A 24,685-nucleotide genomic window follows, 5' to 3' on the forward strand; every position below is an offset into this window, starting at 1 on the left:
CCATGGATTTGGGGCCTACAAAGAGGGTTTGACCGAGGACCTAACCCATGGATTTGAGGCCTGGGCAATGAGATAAAGGGATTAATTCGCCGTGCTCTAACAGTTCGAGCTTTTAGAGCAAGTGGTTAATTGTCCTGCATCAAAGTGGTATTAGAGCAGGAGGTCTCATGTTTGAGACTCCTCACCGGGGATGATTAATGCGGGGGCATTTTCACACCGGGCACGAGTGGGGTAGCCTGTGGGATGCAGGGGCACACTCAGGGTGGGTGGCCCCCATAACCCATGGATTTGGGGCCCGTGGAGGCGGGTGACTCGTGTGAGGCAGAGCCCATGGATTTAGGGCCCACAAGGGGGCGAAACCCATGGATTTGGGGCCTACGAGGAGGGTTCAGCCAAGGACCTAACCCATGGATTTGAGGCCTGCGCTATGAGATAAAGGGATTAATTCGCTATGCTCTAACAGTTCGACCTTTTAGCGCAAGTGGTTAATTGTCCTGCATCAATGGTGCTCCAGGGAACAACCCTATGATAGTAACGGCGTTTGAAGCTTTTCAGCGGGAGAATCGGCAAACAATGTAAGGACTGCAAGCAACAATCAACCGTTTGAATACAGCTTTAAGACAGACCCGTGTTTGTAATGATGAGTAACATAAAATTGGCAATGGAGTTCACGATCATCCAGATCATCATGTTCATGGTGCGAGATCAATGATGAATTGCAGGCCACCATGTGATAGTGGTGAATTACAGACCACCACTCCGGTCGTGAGGAATCTGTTTTCTTTGTTGAATGATGAGATAAATCTGCAGTGGCACAACATCTTTCGAACAAGGTGCACCCTGCACAATAAGGTTTGTGATGTGATCATAGATAGTAGAAGTAGTGAGGATATCGTGTCAAAGTTTATGGTGGAAAAGTTGCAACTAAAGATAGAAAAGGACCCCTCCATAAACAGTTAGATGGATAAAGAAGGTCAGCAAAATGAAGGTAATTGAATGATGTCATATTCCATTTTTCATTGGTAAATATTATAAGAACGAAGTAGTGTGTGAAGTGTTTGATATGGAAACTTGTCACATGTTACTTGGTCAACCATGGCAGTGTGATCATGATACTATGCATAGAGGCCGGGATAATATTTTTATTTTTGTTAAAGATGGTTTAAAAAAATTGTCATTGCCCCTATGGAAACGAAGAACCAACCCAAGTCTTCTAAAATGGAGGGGTGGTCTCTCGTAACCAAACATGATTTCGTCAAACAATCTGAGGAGATGGAGAGATAAATGCATTGGTTGAAAAGGAAAAAAGATGTGGAGCCCGTGAACACCCTAGAGGATTTGAAACTAGCATTGCAGGAGTTCAAGGCAATTGTGCCCGATGAACTTCCTAAGGAGTTACGTCACATGCGAGATATACAAAACCACATTGATCTTGTTCCAGGGGCAAGTCTACCTAATTGCCCACATTATCAGAAAGAATGTGAGACGTAAGTGGAGGAAGTAATACATAAGGGCCTGTTTGGGAGCGTGGATTTGGAACCCCCTGGATTCGAAACCCCATGAATTTGAAACCCCCTGGATTTGAAATCCTCCTATTGTGTTTGGCACTCTAGATTCAGAATCCCTTGTAATCCAAAAGTAATTATGCATACTATATTTACAGGGGTTTGAATTTATTTATTAAATCAACTATAATATCTCTAATTAGTGTTAAGTATGTAATGTTTGATGCAATAGTTGTAATAAGCCCGTTAAAATATATACTTTGCCCGAAAATGATGAAATTCCAAGTCTCGGATGGGCCACAAGCACGAGATCACATCCGAGTGACTAACTCGCGATTTTTAACCATTGATTTACATGGACAATGTTTGGACGACACAGATCATCATACTAAAGTAATTGTAGCAATGCAAATGATAATCTAATTGTTTTGGGATATCATCAGCGGGCCATGTGCCCAATAGATTAATAGCTTGGTGTCACACATGTTACACATGCAACTCTTGGAGGGATTTTAGATGTAATCCAAGCTTTCACCTTGGATTTCAAACCTCCGGTTACTTTATGATGCCAAACATACCAGGGGATTTGAAATCCCCTCAAACCCCCCGAAATCCATGGTGTCAAACGACCCCTAAGGGTCAATTCAAGGAGAGCATAATTGCATAAGTACATGTGCTATGTCAGCTCAGGGGCCTAATATGCAAAGTACAATGAAAAGGTTGATAAACATCGGCGCCAAAAGTTGTTTAAGTATCATGAGCCAAATCTCTTGAGTAACTCAAGCACGAGTTTTTTCAAAGTACAAGGGTCTAATGTAGGACGTGGCACAGACACATTCATGGCATAGATCCGATTAGCAGGAATTGCCATAGAACCTAATATTTTGATAGAAGGGTGTTTCTCATTTTAAGGTGAGGCATTCATCTGGGCTCTTCCTTGTAGAAGAAATCTTAATGATGAAGAGATGGAGTTATTGAGGCTTTTGTAACTCTTGTCAAGTCGACATCCATTACCCTTGGAGGAAGATACATTGGTATGGCTCATAAAAAAATCCAGAAAATTCTCGATGAAGTCCTTTTACAAGAAACTAGCTGGGGGTGCATGCTAAGCGAGTTGTATATCATACAGCTCACGCATGGCTTTATGGAGCTCCATCCAAGGTGGAGGCATTTGCCAGGCTAGTGGGCAAAAAGAAGGTTCTTATTGGCAATTTATGAAGGCGAGGCATGACAATACCAAATGTGTAGGTACACTCAAGCCCACCTTAATGGATATATGAAATCCACTCCGACCATTAGTTGTGTAATCCCACGCTAGACCTGAGGCCAAAAAATCAAGCCGGCCTATTATTCGAATGGGCCACACCAAAGGAAACAATAGGGACAAATCTCCAATGTTAATTTTTTTACGAGGTCCACCATAACAATTATAAGAAATCTACTCCACCCATTAGATTCCACAAAAACAATAAACCACAAATGAGACTCGTTTTTAATACTTACGCCTAAAAGTAAGTCATGCGACAAGGGATCGGCTTGAATTTTCTAAAACAAAGCATGGTGGATCCCATCCCATGCGACCGACCCCTTTGCTGGCACCGCCATTGCAATAGGAGGCCACCGTGATGTCTATGAGAAATCCACACCATCCATCAGTTTTTTCATAACATGTAAGGACATGAGGCCAAAAAATGAGGTAGATGCAAAACTCAAGTGGGCTTCACGACAGGAAACAATGAGGAATGAACTTCCACTATTGAAACACCAGTGGGGCCATGCAAGTTTTGGATCAGGTTAATATTTTTTTTCTTTTCAGATCATCCTAGTAGGAATGACTTTATGAATGGTAAGGATGACATATAAATGTCACAATAGACGGTGTGGATAACATCACAATGGAAGCCACAGAAGTTATGGATCAAGTTGATATTTATGATTTCCCTACATCCAAGTCTATATGACCTTGTGAACAGGTTGGATGACAAATAAACAACACAGTGGGCCTTAAGAAGGTTTCAATGGTGGGCTTCATTGTCACCGTTGCTTCCTATGGTATGGTCCACTTGAGCCTTGATAAATTCCATACATCACAGTGGGCCCTATAGAGGGATGCCTGGACGGATTAGCATCCAGCGAGGGGGCAAGACGCAATTCACTTCTGCCTCGGTGAGGTAGTACCCAATCCGCGCTCGAGACATTTTACAAATTTTTTAGGGCCGAGTATGTACTTGCCCATTTGCAACTGGTTTCCAACATGAGAGTATGGATGAAAATGAAAAGGTAAAAAAGTCTTTTCACCTCTGGCTATAAGTTAGGAAGAATGATTTCGTAAATACAAGATATAAAGGAATCTTACGGTAAAACTAATATCTACGAGAAAAGAAAAAAGAAATCTGTAGCCAAGTTTTTTTAGTTGTACATTTGTTTTGTTAAGATGTTGAGGTTTAAGTATAGATGTTGAGATGGATGAGTGGCAAGGTAAGGATAGAACTAGAAATGAAACATACAAGGGGATTAAGGAGTAGCACCAATAGGCAGTAAGATGAGAGAAAGTAGACTTAGGGACCAAGAACTCCAATGGTTAGGAGGGAGTTGGTACAAGTTAAGGGCTCTAAAAGGGCAAGGGAAGGCCCAAAAAGATGTGGGTGGAGGTAATAAGAAAATACTTGATGACCTATGATCTAACTGCAATTATGGTCCTTGATAGAGTGGAATCGCAGAAAAGGATTCATGTAGCCAACCCCAAGTAGTTGGGATAAGGCTTAGATAATGATGATGATACAATGACAACATTTGTTTCGTTAACAGTGGACCAACCTGATTATTGGGCGAGATAATCCACATAATGTTACACCTTTGATGGATTGGATCTCATATCAATTTCTAATACTAGCAAGTGTGGCGTGTACAGCTGCCTCCTACATGCATGTGGACTTAGCAAAGCTCTATATGCAAACTTCAAAAGAGCAGAAAAGGAATAAAAATACAGAAGTTCACACGAAAAGCTGAAAACATTTTTTTATGATGATAGGGTGTCCCTGCCCCCTTTTTTAAGGCAAGACTAATCCCTGTGGATAAATGCAATCACCCAAAAACCACATGCATCGGGTAAAGCACGGAGAGGGAAATTGAACTCAAAAACTAAATAAAACTGATGGAAAGCGATCAAGGACGAAAGGCCTTACACTCGATCGTAATTTGCATCCATATGAAAATCCAGCGTTCCAGTAGTAGTTTGCTTCCTATCAGATGAAGCCTGGCATCTTCATCGCCATTCTAACTTTACTCCTTCCTTCTCAAATGTCCATAACAAGTGCAGACATTGCACACGAGTACCAGCCCCACCTAACAAACAACAAATACCATGCATGTATTTGATGTTGATCAAGGCCCACATGCCAAATTAACTACTTTTTTCATTTTAACCGTGCATTAATGTCCACCAGGCAGCCACTTAGGACATCAGTTCGGTATAGTTTTTGCTTTAGAATTTCGACAGTTTGATTTAGAGCTATACATGTATAAGAACCATCACATTCATACTAAAGTATCATCATTTTTCCCATAAAACAAACCCAATTGATAAATAGTGTCCATGTTTTGAAGCATAGTTCTAACACTAGCTAACTTGAGTCGAAACTCAGCTGAGCCAACCTGAATTTGCAAGATATTGAGCCGGGTCAACAAGAACTCAGTACTAGAAGTGGTTTGTTTCCAACTCAAAGAGACTCATCAAGTCAATCCACTGACTCAGATGACTCAATGCGACTGGCGGTGACTCAAACTGAGTCACTTGCCTTGTTAAAGGTTTTATTAAAAAATATACATGGAAGGGCTGTGTGAATCAGCCACTTGACCTCTAGCACAAAAAGGAGCACCCTCAACCCCCATCCTATTCAGTGTCTAGCTGTTTGTTTCTCTATTTCATATTAGTTATATACTAAATGTAAGTATTTTACATATTTACTACCAATGTTAATTTTATTTTTTTTAAAAATAATTATTAGAAATCGAGTCAAGTAAAGTTTTTGGGTTTTTGAACTATGTTTTGAACGAGACATCCATTCTGCCATCCAAAGACATATCTCATTGAAATGAAACAGATACAAAGAAAAGAGCAAGGATTATTGACTCTTCTGTCACCATTCCCAGCATCTGTGAACCGGTATACCGAACTTGGCTGTTGATACCCAAGGTATCCTTCAGCGGCATCGATGTATTCCATAACCGGCTGGCGCCACTGATCTGCCCTCTTATAGGCCTCCAATTCTGACGCTGCCCCCCAATTTTTAAAATAAATAAATAAATAATAATAATAATAATAATAAACAAATAAATAAATGAATTTTTTTAAAAAAAATGATCAATAAAAAAATGGAGCTGATATCTACAGCCTATATGTTTTATAAATTGACCCACTCTTCTACACCCTACTACTCTATTACCGAAAGTAGGAAAACAGAGTGTGTCTATCAAAAACATGAGGTGTATTTAACATTAAAAAAATCTAGAATTCTGCATTGAAAATCTCAAATATATTTTCTACGCTCATTCTTGTACTTCTTAGTATTAGAATGGTAGACCCTTGGTACTACCCACCAACAGTAGGGAAGCGGATTGGGCAGTGACCGCAACACCACCAGCTAGGTTGTTCTGGGAGGTGTTGGGTGCTGTGGGGCCAACCGTGGTGTATGTGTTTTATATCCACGCCATCCATCCTTGTTGCCAGCTCATTTTAGGATATAAGCCCAAAAATGAAGCAGATCCGAATCTCAAATGGACCACACCACAGGAAACAGTGGGGATATAATGTTTATTTACCATTAACATGTTGATAAGATCACATGGACCTGGATGAAGGAAAGACCCACATATCAACTTGATCCAAAACTTTTGTGGCCCCCAAGAAGTTTTTAATGGTGGACGTTCAATCACCCCTGTTTCCTGTAGTGTGGTCCCTTCGAGTTTTTCATCTGCTTCATTTTTAAGCCCATCTCCCAAAATGAGCTGGCCAAACGGATGGATGGCGTCGATAAAACACAAACATCACGGCGGGCCCCACAGCGCCCAACACCACCTAGCTGGGGTCACCACCCGCTCCGCTTCCCAAAAGTAGTAGGTAGGGCGTGTCTATCAGAAACATGGGGTGTAATTATGTTATCATTTGAAAATCAAGAAATTCGTTTGAAAATCTCAAAACGGAAGAGAAAGAGATAATGAAATAGAACTAAAAACTTCTTTTCTTTTTTATTCTTTAATAATTACCATTGCAAGTTCAAGCATTGAATCCGTCTGTAATAATGGAAAGATTGAAGTGGAAATCGAACCAGCAGTCTTCGATGAAAATTACACTTTTGCCCCTGCCTTCTTCTCCTTCTATCTCCATCCTGAGACTGGTGCTTTGGAGAATCCATGGCTCTTTGCTGAAGGAGTGAATTCAAGGTTTTCAAGGGGTAAAAGTGGGCTGGCCCATTTCTGGCCAAATCTCGAATTTGGACGAGCGGAGCGCGAGTTCGCTGGATTGGAACCCGATAGTTAAACGGGCCCGGTCTGGGTTTTGATATGGACATAGGCTTGGCCAGCAACGGTGGCAATGGGCCAAGCTAGGGCCAGTTGCGCTTGGGTCGCACCCTAGCCTGACCCTAGTTCACTATGCCCTGCCCCGGCCATATCCCTAATCGGTCCAAAAAGGCCTCGCGTGGACCCTGGCTCAACAAGGCTAGGGCAGGCCCTACACCAAAATAGGGCAAAAGGATTAACAAAATAATTTATGGGATTAACAAAATAATTTATGATTTCGGAATTTCTATTCTTAGAAGTATTTCACACACACACACAAATATATATATATATATATATCTATTGAACTTGGGCCCGTTTTTGTTGTATTGGTAAGAAGAGCTCTTTGGTACCACATGAGTATTTTTTCCATGATTTTTAAAAATTCTACTACAAGTGGAAATCCCAAATTCATTAATTATTTTTCTCCTGGTTGAGCCAAATGCAACTTAGGTTCTTTTTCATGATTAAGATTTTGTATTGTATTTTGTTTTTTTTGGTTTCCCTCCAAAATTGAAAATTTGTGTTGCTTTTGTATAGTGGGTTTAGTCCAACATCCAATTTACCTAATCTTATTTATAAGATGGGCTCCTTGCTTAGGGGCTTGAGTCTCTTTCAAGAGACGTGTAAATTTGGCCATGTAGGAAACTATGCTAGTAGCTCTATTATATGTCATTGACTACATGTGCCAAGCACAATTTGCATACACACTACACTGGGCAGGCCATAGCTGCAAGTGCTAGTGTACTCATGGGACCTTATCTTGTATGAGAGTATCACAATTGCTCATTTTCAATTTTAAAATTAGAAAGACACCTGGTTGGTTGATTGGTTGCACCTGTTGGGTTTAAACCCAATGGACCAAAAACTTTTAAAATTTGTGCTTAATGCATCATTTCAAAGTTTATATATGGATTCCCTCATTTTATTTTAAGATTATCAAATTCATTTCTTCTCTCTTTCAAAAACTCCCTCTATTCATATTGTTTAAAAGTTTTGGTTGCTAAGTTCATTGCTGAGTTAACTCAGTACTTTTGAGTTAAACTGCAAGTTGATCAAGCCTGCGTACAGTGAGTGCATTGCTAGACCAGGTCATAGTTGTTGTATCTTAGAGGTCAATTGCTCTAGAAACATATTGCACTTAGGATGTTGTACAAGAGGAGTAAATTCAATTTCAAGCTGAGTGACTCACGTCACACCTTGACTCAACTCTATAAGTTTTTTATCTCGTTTTCTTTATTTTTCAGTTTTATTTTCTATTTTATAGTCTATTTAATTTCAACTAAATATTCTAACTTCTTAAACCAATCTAGTCCATTTTCTTTTTGGTCTAACCTCTAGAAAGTGGGCATATGGTGTCTTAATTACAATATTCTATAAAGAACCATTTCGATGAAGTAGATGATGTAGAACATGCAAGATGAGATGATGGTTCTGATGGATGTGAGCAACAAAATCCAAGAATCGATGGGAAGAAGCTACAGTGTACCTGATGACATTGAGTCATTGACGAGGAAGAACTTTTGAGCTGTAATATGAGATACAGTCATTTAGGATATTACTCTCTTCAGTCAGCTTGTATTTTGTTGAATTTTATTTTTCATTCCTGGTGTTTTTGATCAAATGCCTATAAATTCTGCAATGTTGATTTTGTTTTCTTTTGTTCTAGTTCTCTGCTTGATGCTTTGGGAGTGGACATAAGAATGATCGTGTATTTTCAACCTGATAAGGAACGATTTGGATGCTGAACTCAATTTACCTTTGACGCCAGCAGGGCATGCAGCGGGGCCAAAGTCGTCGCATGGTCGGCAGTCTCGTATTAGGCTGCTCCACTCATAATGTGGACTGCAATGTTTTAAACAGATGGGAGGCTTAGAAAAACTGGGCCAAGATTATTCAGCCGTCCATTTGTTTCATAGACTATGACACACCTTATCAGTGTACCAGCCTGATTTTCAGATCAGGGCATCTACATGGTTGGACCCACTTGAGAGACAGCAGGGATGTCTCACCCATGTGCAATGTTAGCACGTGTGTTGACTGTGGGTGGGCTGCCTGTGATTAACAAACCTCTAACTATGCATAGCAATTTGGTCGAGTTTTTTTTTTTATTTTCAAAAAAAAATTTATTTGAATATGAAGATTAAAATTTAATATTGTAAACGTTTTAAAACCCATATCAGACTGGGTCAGACCATTTGCTCGAAACCGGCCAATAAATGGTATGGGTCACCTTAAAACCTGGTCAGTTATTTGATAATCTTTTGTAAATAAATAAATATAAGCGACTTCATCCATTAAAGCTCAAAACCGCAACTTATGCTATGAAATTAAACGCTCTTAACCACTGGGCTAACAGCAGATTGGCTGTTAGTTCTCTCTGCATTTTATGATTTTGAATGAAGTAGATTTCCGGGCCAAAACCAGCCTAGAGCATGTGGCCAGTGGACTGAACCACCAACAAAAATAGGGTCGAGATACCGTCCACCAGTTGTGATAGTTCACCACCTTTTTGTAGGCTGTGGTGTCTCATCCAAGCTACATTGCATTCTAGCAATTTAATCCAAACTAGCCAGGTGTGACATCCAATCCATATTCAGATGGGTCCCACTGTGTAGATGCCCTTTTTAAATATTTGGGTCTGTCTAGCAATTAATGGAGTTACGATTCATGAACTTTAAAAACTTTTAAAAGAAAAAAAAACCAACTTTTTAAACACCATCATTTTGTTTCTAACAGAATGCCAGTTTGATGAGTAGATTAGGCTAATGTATAGGCAGAGCCATTTATACAGTGGGACCCAACAGATGGATAGATTGGAACCCTATTTGATTGAAACCCTTTTTTTTTATTATACATATTTGAAACCTAGAAAATGTTGCACAACACAATTAAAAATGAATGTTAAAAAAATTGTATTGCTTTATAATAAAAAAATATATAATATTTACAATGATAAAAATGGTTCCAAATACATAAAAATTTAAAAATAAAAAATAAAAAATCCCTCCATCCAGTCCTCATCCGTCTCTACCTACAACCTGCAAAACAAAATAACAAAAAGAAATTAATTGGATTCCAAATAACCAAAAGGCTTATAAATATCAAAATTGACTAACGAAGATAATCAATAATTTTTCCAAATAAAAAATTGTAAACTGTGTAAAAGCTTGAATATTAGGAAAGACCTTGTGTCCTTGGTGTTTTTGTATTGAAGAAAATAATCCCATCACATGCATCTTTTACTTGACCACCACTTTCTTATAGTGTTTATGTCATGGAGTTTTTCTAATCGACATGTTCTAATTTATATTTTATGATTGACAAATTTTACTTGAAGTTCATGATTGAGAATCTGGCTACGATTAATGTCTGTGGCAAAAAAAGATAATATTCTAATATAGTGAAGAATATCCTTGATGGTAAGAAATGTGCTGTTATATACTTTAGAACTGACGCTAAGAGAAAGCATAGTCTTGAACAGAAAAATGAATCAACACAAAGAGAATGCCTTATCTTTAAGACTTTTCATATGTTATATTAAAATAATACCTTGAAGAAGGCGACACTGCTGAATACACATTATTGGGTGGAGCTAAACCCTCGAATTTCATTCGGTCAACTGAAAGAGATTTCACAAACTAGTTATATTTCAAATACAATAAGAGAGTCAATAGCACTTGAATAGAAAAAAAATGGTAGAGGTTACTGACGAATCAGAGATATACCATATTTAAAAAGAATCTTAGGCTGCCCAGCAGATGTGGTTTTTGAGATTTTTTTAGATATACCAACCCTCTTACCTTGTAGAAGAATATCGGAATGTTGTGTTACAAATAACCCACATGGCAACCGATGAATGGATGCCAGCACATTGCCCCACCAGGACCAAGTCAAGAAAGGTCAGGGGAGGGCAGTAAATGGTCTCAGTTAGTTGTAGACCATGTACTTAGGAGTCGCACTGAATTTCTGATAGCCTTTGATGACCTTGTTGACCGTATCAAGGAAATCTTTCTTCGTCACTGTCTTCCTCCTCACCCAGATAGCAAACATCCCCACCTAAGTGCATACACTCCTGATGTCTGCCCCTGAACAAATCCATAACCAAAGTTACAAAAAGTAGACGAAATTTTGGCTGGAAGTGAAGGCCCAAAATGCAGGAAACTTTCATGAACACCTGAAGATGCATTGAGCCTTTGTGCAATAGAATATTGAAAGAAAGGTTGGAAATAGGAGAGAAGACATAGATGATGGATGTCTTGGCTTTAAATGGGGTGGGGAAGAAAGGACAACAGGGAACTTTTGTGTGTGCTCGCATGGGTAGCAACACTACCCACATGCAAATACAAAGATCATTAGTTCCTGTTTCTACTTTTTAGCACTCCGTACATGCAAGTGTCTTCTATGAGGCTGTTTTATCATTGATTTTTTTTTTGATGAATGAATACAATTGTCAAGTCTTCATATCTAAAATTGCAGGCATAGGAATGAATACCCAATTGATGCCATTTCTAGTGTTGAAAATGGAAGATTTTTAGTTGAGCTCAAACTATTGTTCATGGGAGTTGTATGTACTTGCTTATACTCTGAAGACCAACTTGTACTTTCAAGCTCAGCGATATCGATACACTGGTAGCAATACCGATAATGTTGGTAGTATCGGAAATTCCAGGTATTAGCAATATCGCTAAGTATCGCCAACATATCAATATCACTAAATTCGTCAATATATATATATATATATATATATATATATATATATATATATATATATATATATATATATATATATTTGAGAGATAACAGAGACTTTCATTAAAACAAAAAGGAAAACAGGTAGGAAACCAACCCGGTGAGATAGCGAGTTAGTTGCCTCCATACAAAAGCAAATTACATTCTTTTAAAAGCATTACATTGGAGGCCCACTCAAAAATATAAAACTGAACTCTTTTCACAATGGAGCCCATCGAATTAGACCTTCCTTTAAAACATCTCCCATTCCTCTCTTCCCACACCGCCCACCAAACTGCCATAAGGGAAATTCTCCAAACCATAGATCTTTGCTTTCCAAGGGAGACGCCGTGCCAAGCTTTTAGCAACCGCCCCGTCAAATTTGGGAATACCCAGGAAACATGAAACCAGGATAGGATAGAAGACCAAATTTAGAATACGAAAGGATAGTATTGCTTGTATTGCCAATGCATCAATATCGCCAATGTATTACCAATATTTTTTACTATGTAAATTCTAGGTAATGCTTGTATCATAAGTGTATCAACGATATTTCAATAATATCGCTACCGTATTGATATAATCAAAATTTTGTTTATTAGAATAAAAAATAAAAAATTCATGGGCACATAGTTGTATGTAGTGTTCAATTTGTCATTGATAATATTGATAATATCTTGATATTATCGATATCGCAACATACGAGATATTGAGACCACAATCTTTTGTTTCCTTTCCAATTGTTGATGATTTCTTGGTGAAATATCATGTGTTGTTGATATTTTGCAATATCGATGGATGTTTGGATGGAAGGTTGGATGGTTAAATAGGTCGGAGGGGATGGTTGGACTGATTTCTTACAACAACACATGCTTTTAAGGCCCCATTAAATGGAAACTTGTTATGAGGCTGTTTTATCATTGAAATTTTTTTTTAATTTGATGGATGTATACAATTGTCTAGTCTTCATATCTAAAATTGCAGCGTAGGAATGAATACCCAATTGATGCCATTTCTGGGGTTGAAAATGGAAGGTTTTTAGTTGAGCTCAAACTATTGTTCATGGGAGTTGTATGTACTTGCTAATACTCTGAAGACCAACTTGTACTTTCAATGGTGCAGGAAATCCTCAATATTTATGCCTGTTTCTAATTGTGGCACTCTGACATACAGCTATCCAGACCATTCAAAACGTGGGTGTCATAGAGGATGGAGCATGTCTCTAAAATCACATTGACCAAGCAATGCTAACCACCCAATTAATGGCCAAAATCATGTTGATCAAGCAATGCTAACCACCCAATTAATGGCCAAAATCATGTTGACCAAGCAATGCTAACCACCCAACTAATGGCCATTAAGTGTATGATTAAAATTAAAAGGGAAAATCAGATGGTTATTATTATCTTCTCGGTGAAATTTTTAGGTTACACTCCGCCTATAGTTGGGTCACTGATTTGGATCATCTGGATTGAAAAGTACAACCAGACATGTTTCTGCACCATTTTCTAAATTGTGTAAAACTAGAATAGGAGTCTTGCCCAAGGATCAAGCTCACACCCAATGTATTCACAAAAAGTTTTGGCAATGAGTTTGTTGTAAAAGATACACCGAATGTACAAGAAAACGAGTCTAAAGACTCCCTTAGATAGGGTAAAGAAGATATTGCATTTGACAAATTGATTACTAAGAGGTCAAGGCATTGTCCAACGTAAATAGGCCGAGGCTTACAACATAACATTGCTTTATTCAAAAGATTTTAAGATACAGTAGCGTGGCAGAAAAGAGTAGAAGAGGGGCTCTCAGCATCATTTTCCAGTTGAGTTGGGGCAGAGGCGAGCAAGAAACTCAAACCAGATGTCTCTCTTGCAATTCATTGTCCGTGTGTGGATCTTGAATATTTGTGTCCTGCTCTCCAAATCAGGCAGACTGAACTCAACCTTACAATCTAGTCGTCCAGGATGCAACAATGCTGGATCTAGCGTGTCAAGCCTGAAATGCATTGAGAAAACAAAAGGCAAATGGGTGAGATGCATCATCGATTGTTATTAGGCGACTTAGATGGACAAATTTTTGTACCTATCCCACAATGTAATTGAGTGGGAGATGTTGGACGTAGGCTAGTGGGGCCCACTGGTGAGCAATCACTAGTGGGTGGGTCCCATAAGTTTAGGCTTCTTCCGGCCTCTTCCTTTCTATTAGATTTCAAATTCAAAATTGAATTTGATTTTGGATAGGAGATAGGGAGAAGACTGGATAATCTGGTCTCATCCCATCTCCTTCCTTTCCTATATAAAGGGATAACTTTTCTCTCATAAAAGTCAATCAATCATAAGAAATACCAAGAGTATACAAAAAGATATAGTGTGCACAATAATCTGTCCATTTTGGCTTGTCCTTGGGACGATCTAATCCATAGATCATGATCCGGGGCCGCCTATACCGTAGGATCAGAGATGTGAATAGATCCATCTGCTCCAGTAGTAGATAGGCGGGCCGTTAGAGCATTAATCTTCTGCTTTGTGAAGGTTCCAAAACTCGTGTAGACGGCCAGATCTTAAACCATATTTAAAAAGAATCTTAGGCTACCCAGTAGACGTGGTTTTTGAGATTTTTTTAGATATACCAACCCTCTTACCTTGTAGAAGAATATCGGAATGTTGTGTTACAAATAACCCACGTGGCAACCGATGAATGGATGCCAGCACATTGCCCCACCAGGACCAAGTCAAGAAAGGTCAGGGGAGGGCAGTAAATGGTCTCAGTTAGTTGTAGACCATGTACTTAGGAGTCGCACTGAATTTCTGATAGCCTTTGATGACCTTGTTGACCGTATCAAGGAAATCTTTCTTCGTCACCGTCTTCCTCCTCACCCAGATAGCAAACATCCCCACCTAAGTGCATACACTCCTGATGTCTGCCCCTGAACAAATCCATAACCAAAGTTACAAAAAGTAGACGAAATTTTGGCTGGAAGTGAAGGCCCAGAATGCAGGAAACTTTCATGAACACCTGAAGATGCATTGAGCCTTTGTGCAGTAGAAGACTGAAAGAAAGGCTGGAAATAGGAGAGAACACATAGATGATGGATGTCTTGACTTAAATGGGGTGGGGAGGAAAGGACAGCAGGGAACTTTTGTGTGTGCTCGCATGGGTAGCAACACTACCCACATGCAAATACAAAGATCATTAGTTCCTGTTTCTACTTTTTAGCACTCCGTAAATGCAAGTGTCTTCTATGAGGCCGTTTTATCATTGATTTTTTTTTTTTTTAATTTTTTTTTAAATTTATTTGATGGATGTATACAATTGTCTAGTCTTCATATCTAAAATTGCGGGCATAGGAATGAAGACCCAATTGATGCCATTTCTGGTGCTGAAAATGGAAGATTTTTAGTTGAGCTCAAACTATTGTTCATGGGAGTTGTATGTACTTGCTAATACTCTGAAGACCAACTTGTACTTTCAATGGTGCAGGAAATCCTCAATATATATGCCTGTTTCTAATTGTGGCACTCTGACATACAGCTATCCAGACCATTCAAAATGTGGGTGTCATAGAGGATGGAGCATGTCTCTAAAAGCACATATATTGACCAAGCAATGCTAACCACCCAATTAATGGCCAAAATCATGTTGATCAAGCAATGCTAACCACCCAATTAATGGCCAAAATCATGTTGACCAAGCAATGCTAACCACCCAACTAATGGCCATTAAGTGGATGATTAAAATTAAAAGGGAAAATCAGATGGTTATTATTATCTTCTCAGTGAAATTTTTAGTTTACACTCCGCCTATAGTTGGGTCACCGATTTGGATTGTCTGGATTGAAAAGTACAACCAGACATGTTTCTGCACCATTTTCTAAATTGTGTAAAACTAGAATAGGAGTCTTGCCCAAGGATCAAGCTCACACCCAATGTATTCACAAAAAGTTTTGGCAATGAGTTTGTTGTAAAAGATACACCGAATGTACAAGAAAACAAGTCTAAAGACTCCCTTAGATAGGGTAAAGAAGAAATTGCATTTGACAAATTGATTACTAAGAGGTCAAGGCAATGTCCAACGTAAATAGGCCGAGGCATACAACATAACATTGCTTTATTCAAAAGATTTTATGATACAGTAGCATGGCAGAAAAGAGTATAAGAGGGGCTCTCAGCATCATTTTCCAGTTGAGTTGGGGCAGAGGCGAGCAAGAAACTCAAACCAGATGTCTCTCTTGCAATTCATTGTCTGTGTGGATCTTGAATATATGTGTCCTGCGCTCCAAATCAGGCAGACCGAACTCGACCTTACAAGGATGCAACAATGCTGGATCTAGCGTGTCAAGCCTGAAATGCATTGAGAAAACAAAAGGAAAATGGGTGAGATGCATCATCAGCCTTCAGGTTATAGAGAAAATTATGATTTTATTTTAGCATTCATCAGAATTCCGACTCTATAAATCATTTCAAGATCCTATTGAAAACTTAAAACAGGAATTTCTAATTTTCTTCCTCAATTGGGCTAGACTAAGCTCCACCCAAGAACCATAATTTACAACAGATTATCATGACTCTTAACAACATGGTTACAGTACTTGAGAAATTGTAGAAACAGATGGCATCATAGGAAACAGCTATTGCAGACACACTCCTATTGAAAATAAATTTGCCATTGGACAGAGAGACAGCTGATGCACACTTCAGCATCAGTGTTAGGCATGCATACTCATCAGAAATTTGACAAAGTACTCGCACGATTGACAGCAGGATAGAGCAGAAATAATATGTGGGCAGACATTTGAACAAACTTTGATGCCATCAATGATGCTAACCTGTTTGTGGGCAGAAATAATGTGGGCAGACATGTGAATAACAAGTAGAAGGCTAGTTGACAACTAATGCTTCTAACATGTTTGTTGCCATCAAAACTTTGATGTTTCCTTGAACATCAAAGCCATCGAGCTCATTCAGGATTTCAAGCATTGTATGCTGGACCTCATTGTCTCCACCCACACCATCATCAACCCAAGCACCACCTATCGCGTCCACATCATCAAAGAAGACGATGCAAGCCTTTTTTCTGAACTTTCCATCTACAGAATATAAAAAATATTGGTAAATGGTGACAGCCAAAATGAACTAGCAGAGAATCTGAATAGAACTAACAGTAAGAAAACCTTCTAATCTCTGTTAAATAAATTCATTAAATGTCATAGTAGCAACCTACGAAAGCTCACGAACCATCTGGGCTCCCTCTCAACATATTTTTGAACAAGCTCATTTCCAATAACACAAGTAAAGCAGGCATCAATTTTGTTGGCTACATCTCTAGCTAGTAAACTTTTTCCTGTTCCTGGAGGACCATAGCAGAGCACCCCCTTCGGAGGATCATTGCCAAGCTTCACAAATTTCTCTGGACGGAGCATGGGGAGTTCCACTACCTAAACAAAAAACAGAAAAAAGAAGACAACATCACAACAAGAAGGAAACATACGTACAATAAAGTGTACGTGGAGTCATCATCATTGTCTAAGCCTTATCCCAACTAATTGGGGTTGGTAAAGTACACCTGGAGTGGTATCTATGACAAAAAAAAAGTGAAACTTGCCCTGAACTAGGAATGGCTGGTTACCCAACCCAGCCAGTCAATAACCAAGTAGTATGGACATGGAAAAATAGGGTGAGATTTAGGTTGACCAGCCCTGTTTGAGAACTATGCTCTTTTCAGTAATCTTCATGTCAAACTTTCCACATCAATCATTTGTGCATGAGATTACTCGATTACTTAAAAGTGTATTATTTACTCTTTTCTTAAGAATGACAAGATTCTGTGGAACAATAGCGTCTTAATTCCCATACGTTAAAATCTTGTCTAGAACATCCCAAAGGAAGATCTGTACTAGTGGCCATCTTTAGATCTAGAGAAATGCTCTCAACACCCATGATCTTTGAAGGAAATTCACATAAGAGACATTGAAGATGAAAAGTTTAGATTATCCAAGTGACTGGGTAAAGTTGACTCGGGTGTGTCTTACACCCTGGTTGTGAACTATGCTTCTGATAATCTTCATGTCAAACATTACTGAAAAGAAAAATCTTCATGTTAAACTTCACACATCAAATCCATTTTTGAACATGAGAATACTTGATTATTTCAAAGTGTACTATTTGATCTTTTCTGAAGACTAACAAGATTCTGTGTAGTACTAGACTACTAGTGGCTTAATTCCTGTAGGGAAAAAAGTTGCAGCTTGTAGGAAGACTTGTGATAATGATCATCTTTAGAGCACCCACATCCATGACATTTTAAAATGAAGTTCCCATAAGAGACATCGAAAGGAAAATAATACTTTGACATTGATTATCGTAGCGCTACTATAAGGAGATTCAAAATCAAGATATTTGGTACAAACAGAAAAGGGTGCAAGAATCATGTTTTACGCCATCAAATGTATCTCGAAGCCTAGACCAAAAGGATGAATGTTAATACATTAGTTCAAGTTATCAGTTTTACTTTGGAAACTACTAGTTCAATCACTGAATATCATGCAGTGACACAACAAATATTAACAATCATTGATATTTTACATAATAACATTGAATATGTCTTGGTATGCATGTATGTATCTAAAAAAAAAAAACACATGCACAAGTATCCTTGGTAACTTGTGAATTTGAATGCTATATCACACTTACAGCACCAGGTCACCACGTGCTTATCCTAGAATGGGAAAAACGCTTATACAAAAGCATTTTTATATGAGAATTAAAATACTCATTACTTACTTCTTACATAATGTAATTTCTGCTTTGAAAGCATTAGCTGAATGCATTCTAGATTTGCCTTCAAAAATAATATGTAAAGGATTATTTATTTATTTATTTTATTTTGTAATGATGAGTTGATTTTGGTAATCAATTTTTGATCTATCTAATTCTATTCTAAATAAAATGGACCTTATGAGAAGCATTCACCTTGATTTTTCATTTCCAGTTTTCGTTTTTGGTGCAGTTTTATGTTTCCACACCAGGATTCTGCTGTTGCGATTACAAGTGGTGGGTTGTGCTTCTTGCCTTGTTTGGCTTGTGTATGTTTTTTTGGCACCACCTCAGCACCTTTCAATGAAAGTTTCTTGCTATCTTCAAAATGAAGTGGTGGCTTGTACTGCGAGTGATGTCAATGTGTGCCTCTACCATGGCTGATCCCAAAGCCAGGTAAAAGAGTAATAGTCATGTCAATTACAATTGCATGTCTTATCATGAATGAAACATCCTAATTAAATACAAGATGAACAAAACATTGGAAAGCCATTTCCAAAAAAAAAAAAAAAAAAAAGGAACAAAAGTCAAAGAAATAAATAAAGGAAACTATAGAGTGGAAAATTGACCTTACCTAACACGCATGCCTTCTTCAATATCTGTTGGTGAAACTTTATCACCCAAACCAACAACAAACTACGGGTACAGAAAGAATTAGGTCCATTGAAATGTGCCAAGATTCTTAAGTTATGCCAACCTGAAATAGCAAAACATTGCATAGAAAATATACCTTGGCAATTTGCTTAACATTTATTACATACTTTGCATCCTCAGAATTCTGGTTTATTATTTTTGTTCATCTTGCAACCTGCTCAAAACATGAATAAACACGCATGTAAGGTCGAACAACATGCCATGTAGTCATCATCACAACAACAGGTAGCACTCTTAAAAATTACCTGAAGAGGCTGCTCCTCTTGCATCATTTGTTTATCAGAAACAAGATTCCACTAGCTGGGTGCAGCTAACCCAGTGTCTGACTCTTTTATTCCTGTTGTTTAAATGAAACAAAATCTTCCTATTCAAAAAGTTTTATAATGCAAATAGAGGAGCAGATGCTAAGAAAAGCCCATAATGATGGAGACAAGGAGAAATGTACCGAAAAAACTTCTTGTAATGAAACTTCACGATATCAACCAACACAATGAAATGCCTCAATCACAAACTAACTATGCAGCAATCTTCCATGTTCCCTAATTTTTCTAATGCCATTAATAATTTTTTTAAAGTGCCAGAAATAAAACCAAGAAACATACCACAAAGACATTGACCTTCTTGGGCATTTCCTTGATTTCCTTCTCCACTTTCTTTATGTTGGCAGAGTAGGGTCCCAAACCGTGCCATCAAAAAATTCCAAATATCACAAAACATGATGCAGGCCCCTATTGAACACTAAACACAACACCAATAATCCACATGACCAACAAAGTGAAAGAAAGAAAGAAGCAAAAGTTCAATGCATTTGAAACCAGAATAAAAAGCTATCATGAGTCAATGTGACACAGATCCAAATCTAAAAATAATATATTCTTATATTTTTTTCTCCTGGTATGCAAAGGTAGAAATTCGATTTTCGAGAATATTCTCATTACTCAAGGGATTCCGACTCTTGGGCTTGCCCAAGGGACATGAAGGAACTGGGTCCTGTTCAGAAACAAACTAATATATTTGAAACCGTTGTTCTGCGAGTTATTCAGATCAGTGATCTGATAGGCCCATCCATAGAAGATGTATCCTACTATCCATCAAAATTCTCATCAGGACTTGGGCTTCTAGCACTTTGATCAGGGCCATCATCAAAGCATTGTGATCTTCAATGAAGAAAATGTTCTGCCCACATGTACAGAGTATTGTGCATCAGAAAACAGCACCATTGCTAAGGATCTGAGACCCAATATTTTTGAGGGACATGCAGCTGCACATGCCAAGGTGGCATGCAAGAAACAAGGCCCTCCTTAATGAAATCATACTCGGGTATGGAGAATTTCCAAGGTAGGGGCCACACCGTCTTGGGTGAGTCCCGGGTCTCACCTAATCCGCTCCCAAATGATACTCGCTAGGTGGCCTTTCTTAACTTGCACATGGCACATGCCTCAAATCTGAATCGCCCATTAATGAAAGCGCCTTTTGAAAAATCCAATTGATTAGACTATCCTTAAATCATATTAACCAGCGTTCGTTTGTTGAATAAGGTTTGCTTGAATACATAGCCATTGGATCTCTGGTCATATTGAATTATCCAGATAGTGGGTCTGAAAATGTATAGACGAAGGTGGTTGCCTGAGAAATCTTTGTTGTGAAAAGATTTTAAACTTTAGAATTAATGGCCCATAGGGCATAGGTCAAAGAGACACTCCATGTTCATTAAAAATAAATAAATTAAGGGACTCATTTAAATGACTATTTTAATTTTAGTGTAGATATGAATTATATTTATCCATACACATGTATGACGTGTTTCCACCTGCCACATATGTGACCGTCTAAGAACAAACATCCCACATGTACGTATCAAACCAGCAAACAGTTAGAACAACAACCTTTTGACCTTGATTATGGGATGAAATATATGACTAATCCTTACATTAAAATGACCAAAACTGGCACCGTGAAAAGTTGACATCTCAATGAGGCCAAAGGACCTGTGCATTAGAACAAGCCACTTGCTATGAATGAAGTTCATGGCTTTGCTAATATCCACAAATGAAGGAGCAAAGAGGTAGTCTCGTGTAGAAATCACTAGGTGGTCAATCCCGTGAGCCTGCAAACACGAGAAATAGCTTAGGGTGATGTTTGCAGAAACTTCTCTTCAAGAAAACAGTACTACCAGCATCTAATAGAGCAAAAAAAAATGAATGTCGAACATTCAACATTAAAGAAAGACCTAAGAAGAAACCTACCTTTTGTGGAGAAGAAACCTATGTTGCAAGCTTTTCAGCCATAGCATGTGGTTCACTTACTCAAAACTGTAGTTTCTTGTCTCATAGTCCCTTCCTGGGAGCAAAAATAATTAACCAACATGATATTCCTCAAAGCCACTCAAATCCCACAATAGAAAATAGCAGATTCCAAGTAAGGAATACAAACCAATTTTATTCAAGAATAACATTAGCCTTTCCCATTACTGCCTTAATTGAATTTTCATCTCTTGGGTTATATTTCATCGGTACAATCCAAATGCATTGGATACACACGAGTCAAAAGTTCAGCCACACACAATAACACGAATCAGAAGGACGAGAAATAAGTACAACCCAAGTAAATCTAGTTATGAGAACATCAATACCATATAGGAAAAAAGCACTATTACAATGTACACTATCAAAATTAATGTATCGTTACTGAAACACCTACTGCAATACCTAAATAAGTAATTATTACTTTTTCACCTAGTTTGAAAAGGTGAGAGTAATTCCACCTCGAAAAGCGATGCAAAAATGTTGACTTAAATATGTGGACCCCACTGTAATGTATATGATATATTCACACCGTCCATCTATTTTATTATAACATTTTAAGGCTTCAGACCAAAATGAGGCTGATCCAACACTCAAATGGCTCTCACGAAAGGAAACAATGACCTTAATTCGTATACCATTGAAAGTTATTTACTTAACTGGGCCCACATTGAGGTGTTTTCATCATCTAACCTATTTATAAGTTCACATAGACATGGGCAAGGGGAAAACACAAATATTAGTTATATGCAAAACTTTTAAAGGCCCAAAAAAGTTTTTAATGATAGGTGTTTGATTCCTGTTGTTTCCTGTGGTGTGGTCCACTTGAGCTTTGGATCTACCTCATTTTTTTGTTCATGCCATAAACTCAGCTAGCATAACAAATGAGCAGTGTGGATAAGTAACATACATTACAATGGCTCCACATTGATGTTGTAAATTTCTCAATTTAAGTGTTAAAAAAGTAAGTTGTCACATCCGCATTGGGAAAGATGTGATAATTACGTAGGTATCGTTACTGAAACACCTACTGCAATACCTAACCCAAATCACCCACCAATTTGAGATATTGATGAGATTCCTCAAAATATCAAATACGAACCATGACTTGAGATACCATTTTAGTGGACGGATGACAGAGAATATAAACACCATGATATGACATCTTCAAGGTCCAATAACATATGGACCATTGTTTCAAGTCGCTTTCAAATGAGTAAGATTTTCTATGTGTGGACCATCTTTAGCACAAACTTTTGGATGAACAATCTAAATCATCACATAGTGGGGCAGCAGGGGAGAACCCTGTTAGACCCTCAAATTATGTAAAAATGGTGTTCCACTGCGAATATGAACTTCCAAAACTCAAGTGTGGTCCGCACATTGGTTGCGCCACGCTAGTAATAGAAAATTGGAAAGTTGGCAAAGAAAATAACCATGGGTTCACATTCAACTTACACTTGTCACCCACCTGATAAGTAGACCGGCCTGATTTTTGGTGCAATATCAACAACCTTAGTCTCCCACAAGCACACAACATTGGGACATGTGCTGCTAGGCCCCTTCTCCATCTCATTTGCATTGAGTCCCAGTCGCATTCCTCAATGAAATGATGGCATTTAAATATTCTGTTTGCCAAAAAAATCAGTTAACCATATGAAGCAATTCAGGAACCATATAATGCATCTATTTTTTTTAAAAATGAGGTAGTTGGATAGGCAGAGAATTTGTATAATGCATTTGGTTTTCAGTTTGCATAATTGGGACCTATAGTTCCATGGAATTTACTTCACTATAGGGTGTGTGTATAATCATGGTAAGTGTATTATTGGATAATAACATCCATCAATGTATGATTGTTGAGCATGGAATTTTGGCTGATCTAATTGCTTGAACAAGCTAATGTCCATGAGGATGATCTACCTGCCTGTTTGCATTGTTGGAATCCCAAAAATAATCATGAATAAGAAAGAATTTTCTACTGATATGATGTTTCATACTGGTTGGAGTAATAAAGTAAAATGTGAAAAAACTATTTTCCTCTTCACAAATTTCCTTTAAAAATGGCATTTTTATTTTCTTCCAAAAACCTTGATAATCTGCATTTCTGCACTTTTTGAAAGGCATATCACTTTTTGACCATTGACATTCCATATTTCTTTGAAAATCACAAAAACTAAAAGAAACCACCTTTTTAGAATTAGTTTTCAGGAGTTTCCTTATCCATTTTTTTCCTAAGACATTAAATTTTCCATTTTAAATCTACTTTTTAGATTCTACCAATTTAAACATGCTCTAAAATACAACTTCTAATTATAAAACCATAATTGGCCTATATGATGGTCGGATAAAATAATATAACTTGCAGTATTTTCCATTGTTATTATTATTATTACTACCCGGGCATTAGTGACTTAATTTCACTCTAACAATATTTTAATGAATAATCTGAAAGTCAATTACCTTATATTTGAACCAATTATCCATAATATAACTTCAACTATGCAAGCATTCGAGGTAGCAATGGCATTAGATTATTACAAGCTCTTGAATTGTCTACGGTCCTTGATACCCATGTTTATGTCTATCACATTCCTGAAGTACAATTAATTGAAATGATAATAAGTCTAAGATGAATAAGTTATAAATTTTTATTACAGAGTTCCTCAAATTTTCTGATTTTACCAGACAATGGCAAGACTAAAGGGAAGTATGCAAGACTGCGTTTTAGTTGGCCCTTTTTTATTTCGTTTTGTTTTTATTTTTTCCTTTAAAGTAGTCAATTCAAGCATTTTAAAGTCAATGTGGTGTGTGTATGACATCCCCACAAATATGAAAATTACCATTGCCTTCTCCTTCTATCTCTAGCTTTGAGACAGGTTTGTCTGGTTGAAGAATCCATGACTGTTTGCTCAAGATGAAAGAGAAAAGCTTTCAAAGGGTCCGACAAATAGGAGGAAAGTGGGATGAGCCCAACTAGGCCTACATAGTTCATTCTGGCAGCACTATGCCCATGGGCTGGGATTGAATCCAATAGCCAAATGGGCTGGGTCTGTGTTTTGATATATATATATATATACTTTGGCAAGTAGAGGTGACAATGGGTCAAGCTAGGGCCAGGTGG

The 24,685-nt window shown here is 37.9% G+C and overlaps 1 protein-coding gene and 2 long non-coding RNA genes across 5 annotated transcripts in view; all 3 read right to left on the reverse strand.

Annotated features, from left to right (window-relative positions):
- LOC131227088 (uncharacterized) overlaps positions 1–7,209 on the reverse strand; it is a 29,680-nt gene extending 22,471 nt beyond the window's left edge. The window contains exons 1-2 of one of the 3 annotated variants that reach the window (XR_009162065.1): positions 6,833–7,209; positions 5,682–5,780 (exon numbers count right to left, since the gene is read on the reverse strand). This is a non-coding gene — a long non-coding RNA (uncharacterized LOC131227088). Of the gene's footprint in view, positions 1–5,681; positions 5,781–6,770 lie in introns of all 3 variants that reach the window. The other 2 variants (XR_009162064.1, XR_009162066.1) reach the window with 2 other exon arrangements.
- A 3,306-nt stretch (positions 7,210–10,515) lies between these two features.
- Positions 10,516–16,858, reverse strand: LOC131227675 (26S proteasome regulatory subunit 7-like). The gene is made up of 3 exons (XM_058223471.1): positions 16,695–16,858; positions 13,650–13,787; positions 10,516–11,152 (listed from the first exon to the last, which is right to left on the reverse strand). Exons 1-3 carry the CDS (start codon positions 16,766–16,768, stop codon positions 11,065–11,067), a joined length of 300 nt encoding a protein of 99 aa, XP_058079454.1. The 5' UTR covers positions 16,769–16,858; the 3' UTR covers positions 10,516–11,064.
- A 53-nt stretch (positions 16,859–16,911) lies between these two features.
- On the reverse strand, positions 16,912–23,253 carry LOC131227677 (uncharacterized). The gene is made up of 3 exons (XR_009162434.1): positions 23,033–23,253; positions 21,268–21,365; positions 16,912–17,222 (listed from the first exon to the last, which is right to left on the reverse strand). It is a non-coding gene; the product is annotated as an uncharacterized LOC131227677 (long non-coding RNA).
- Between the last annotated feature and the right edge of the window lie 1,432 nt (positions 23,254–24,685).

The sequence above is a fragment of the Magnolia sinica genome, chromosome 15 (genome assembly GCF_029962835.1).
Source record: "Magnolia sinica isolate HGM2019 chromosome 15, MsV1, whole genome shotgun sequence".
Taxonomy (NCBI): domain Eukaryota; kingdom Viridiplantae; phylum Streptophyta; class Magnoliopsida; order Magnoliales; family Magnoliaceae; genus Magnolia; species Magnolia sinica.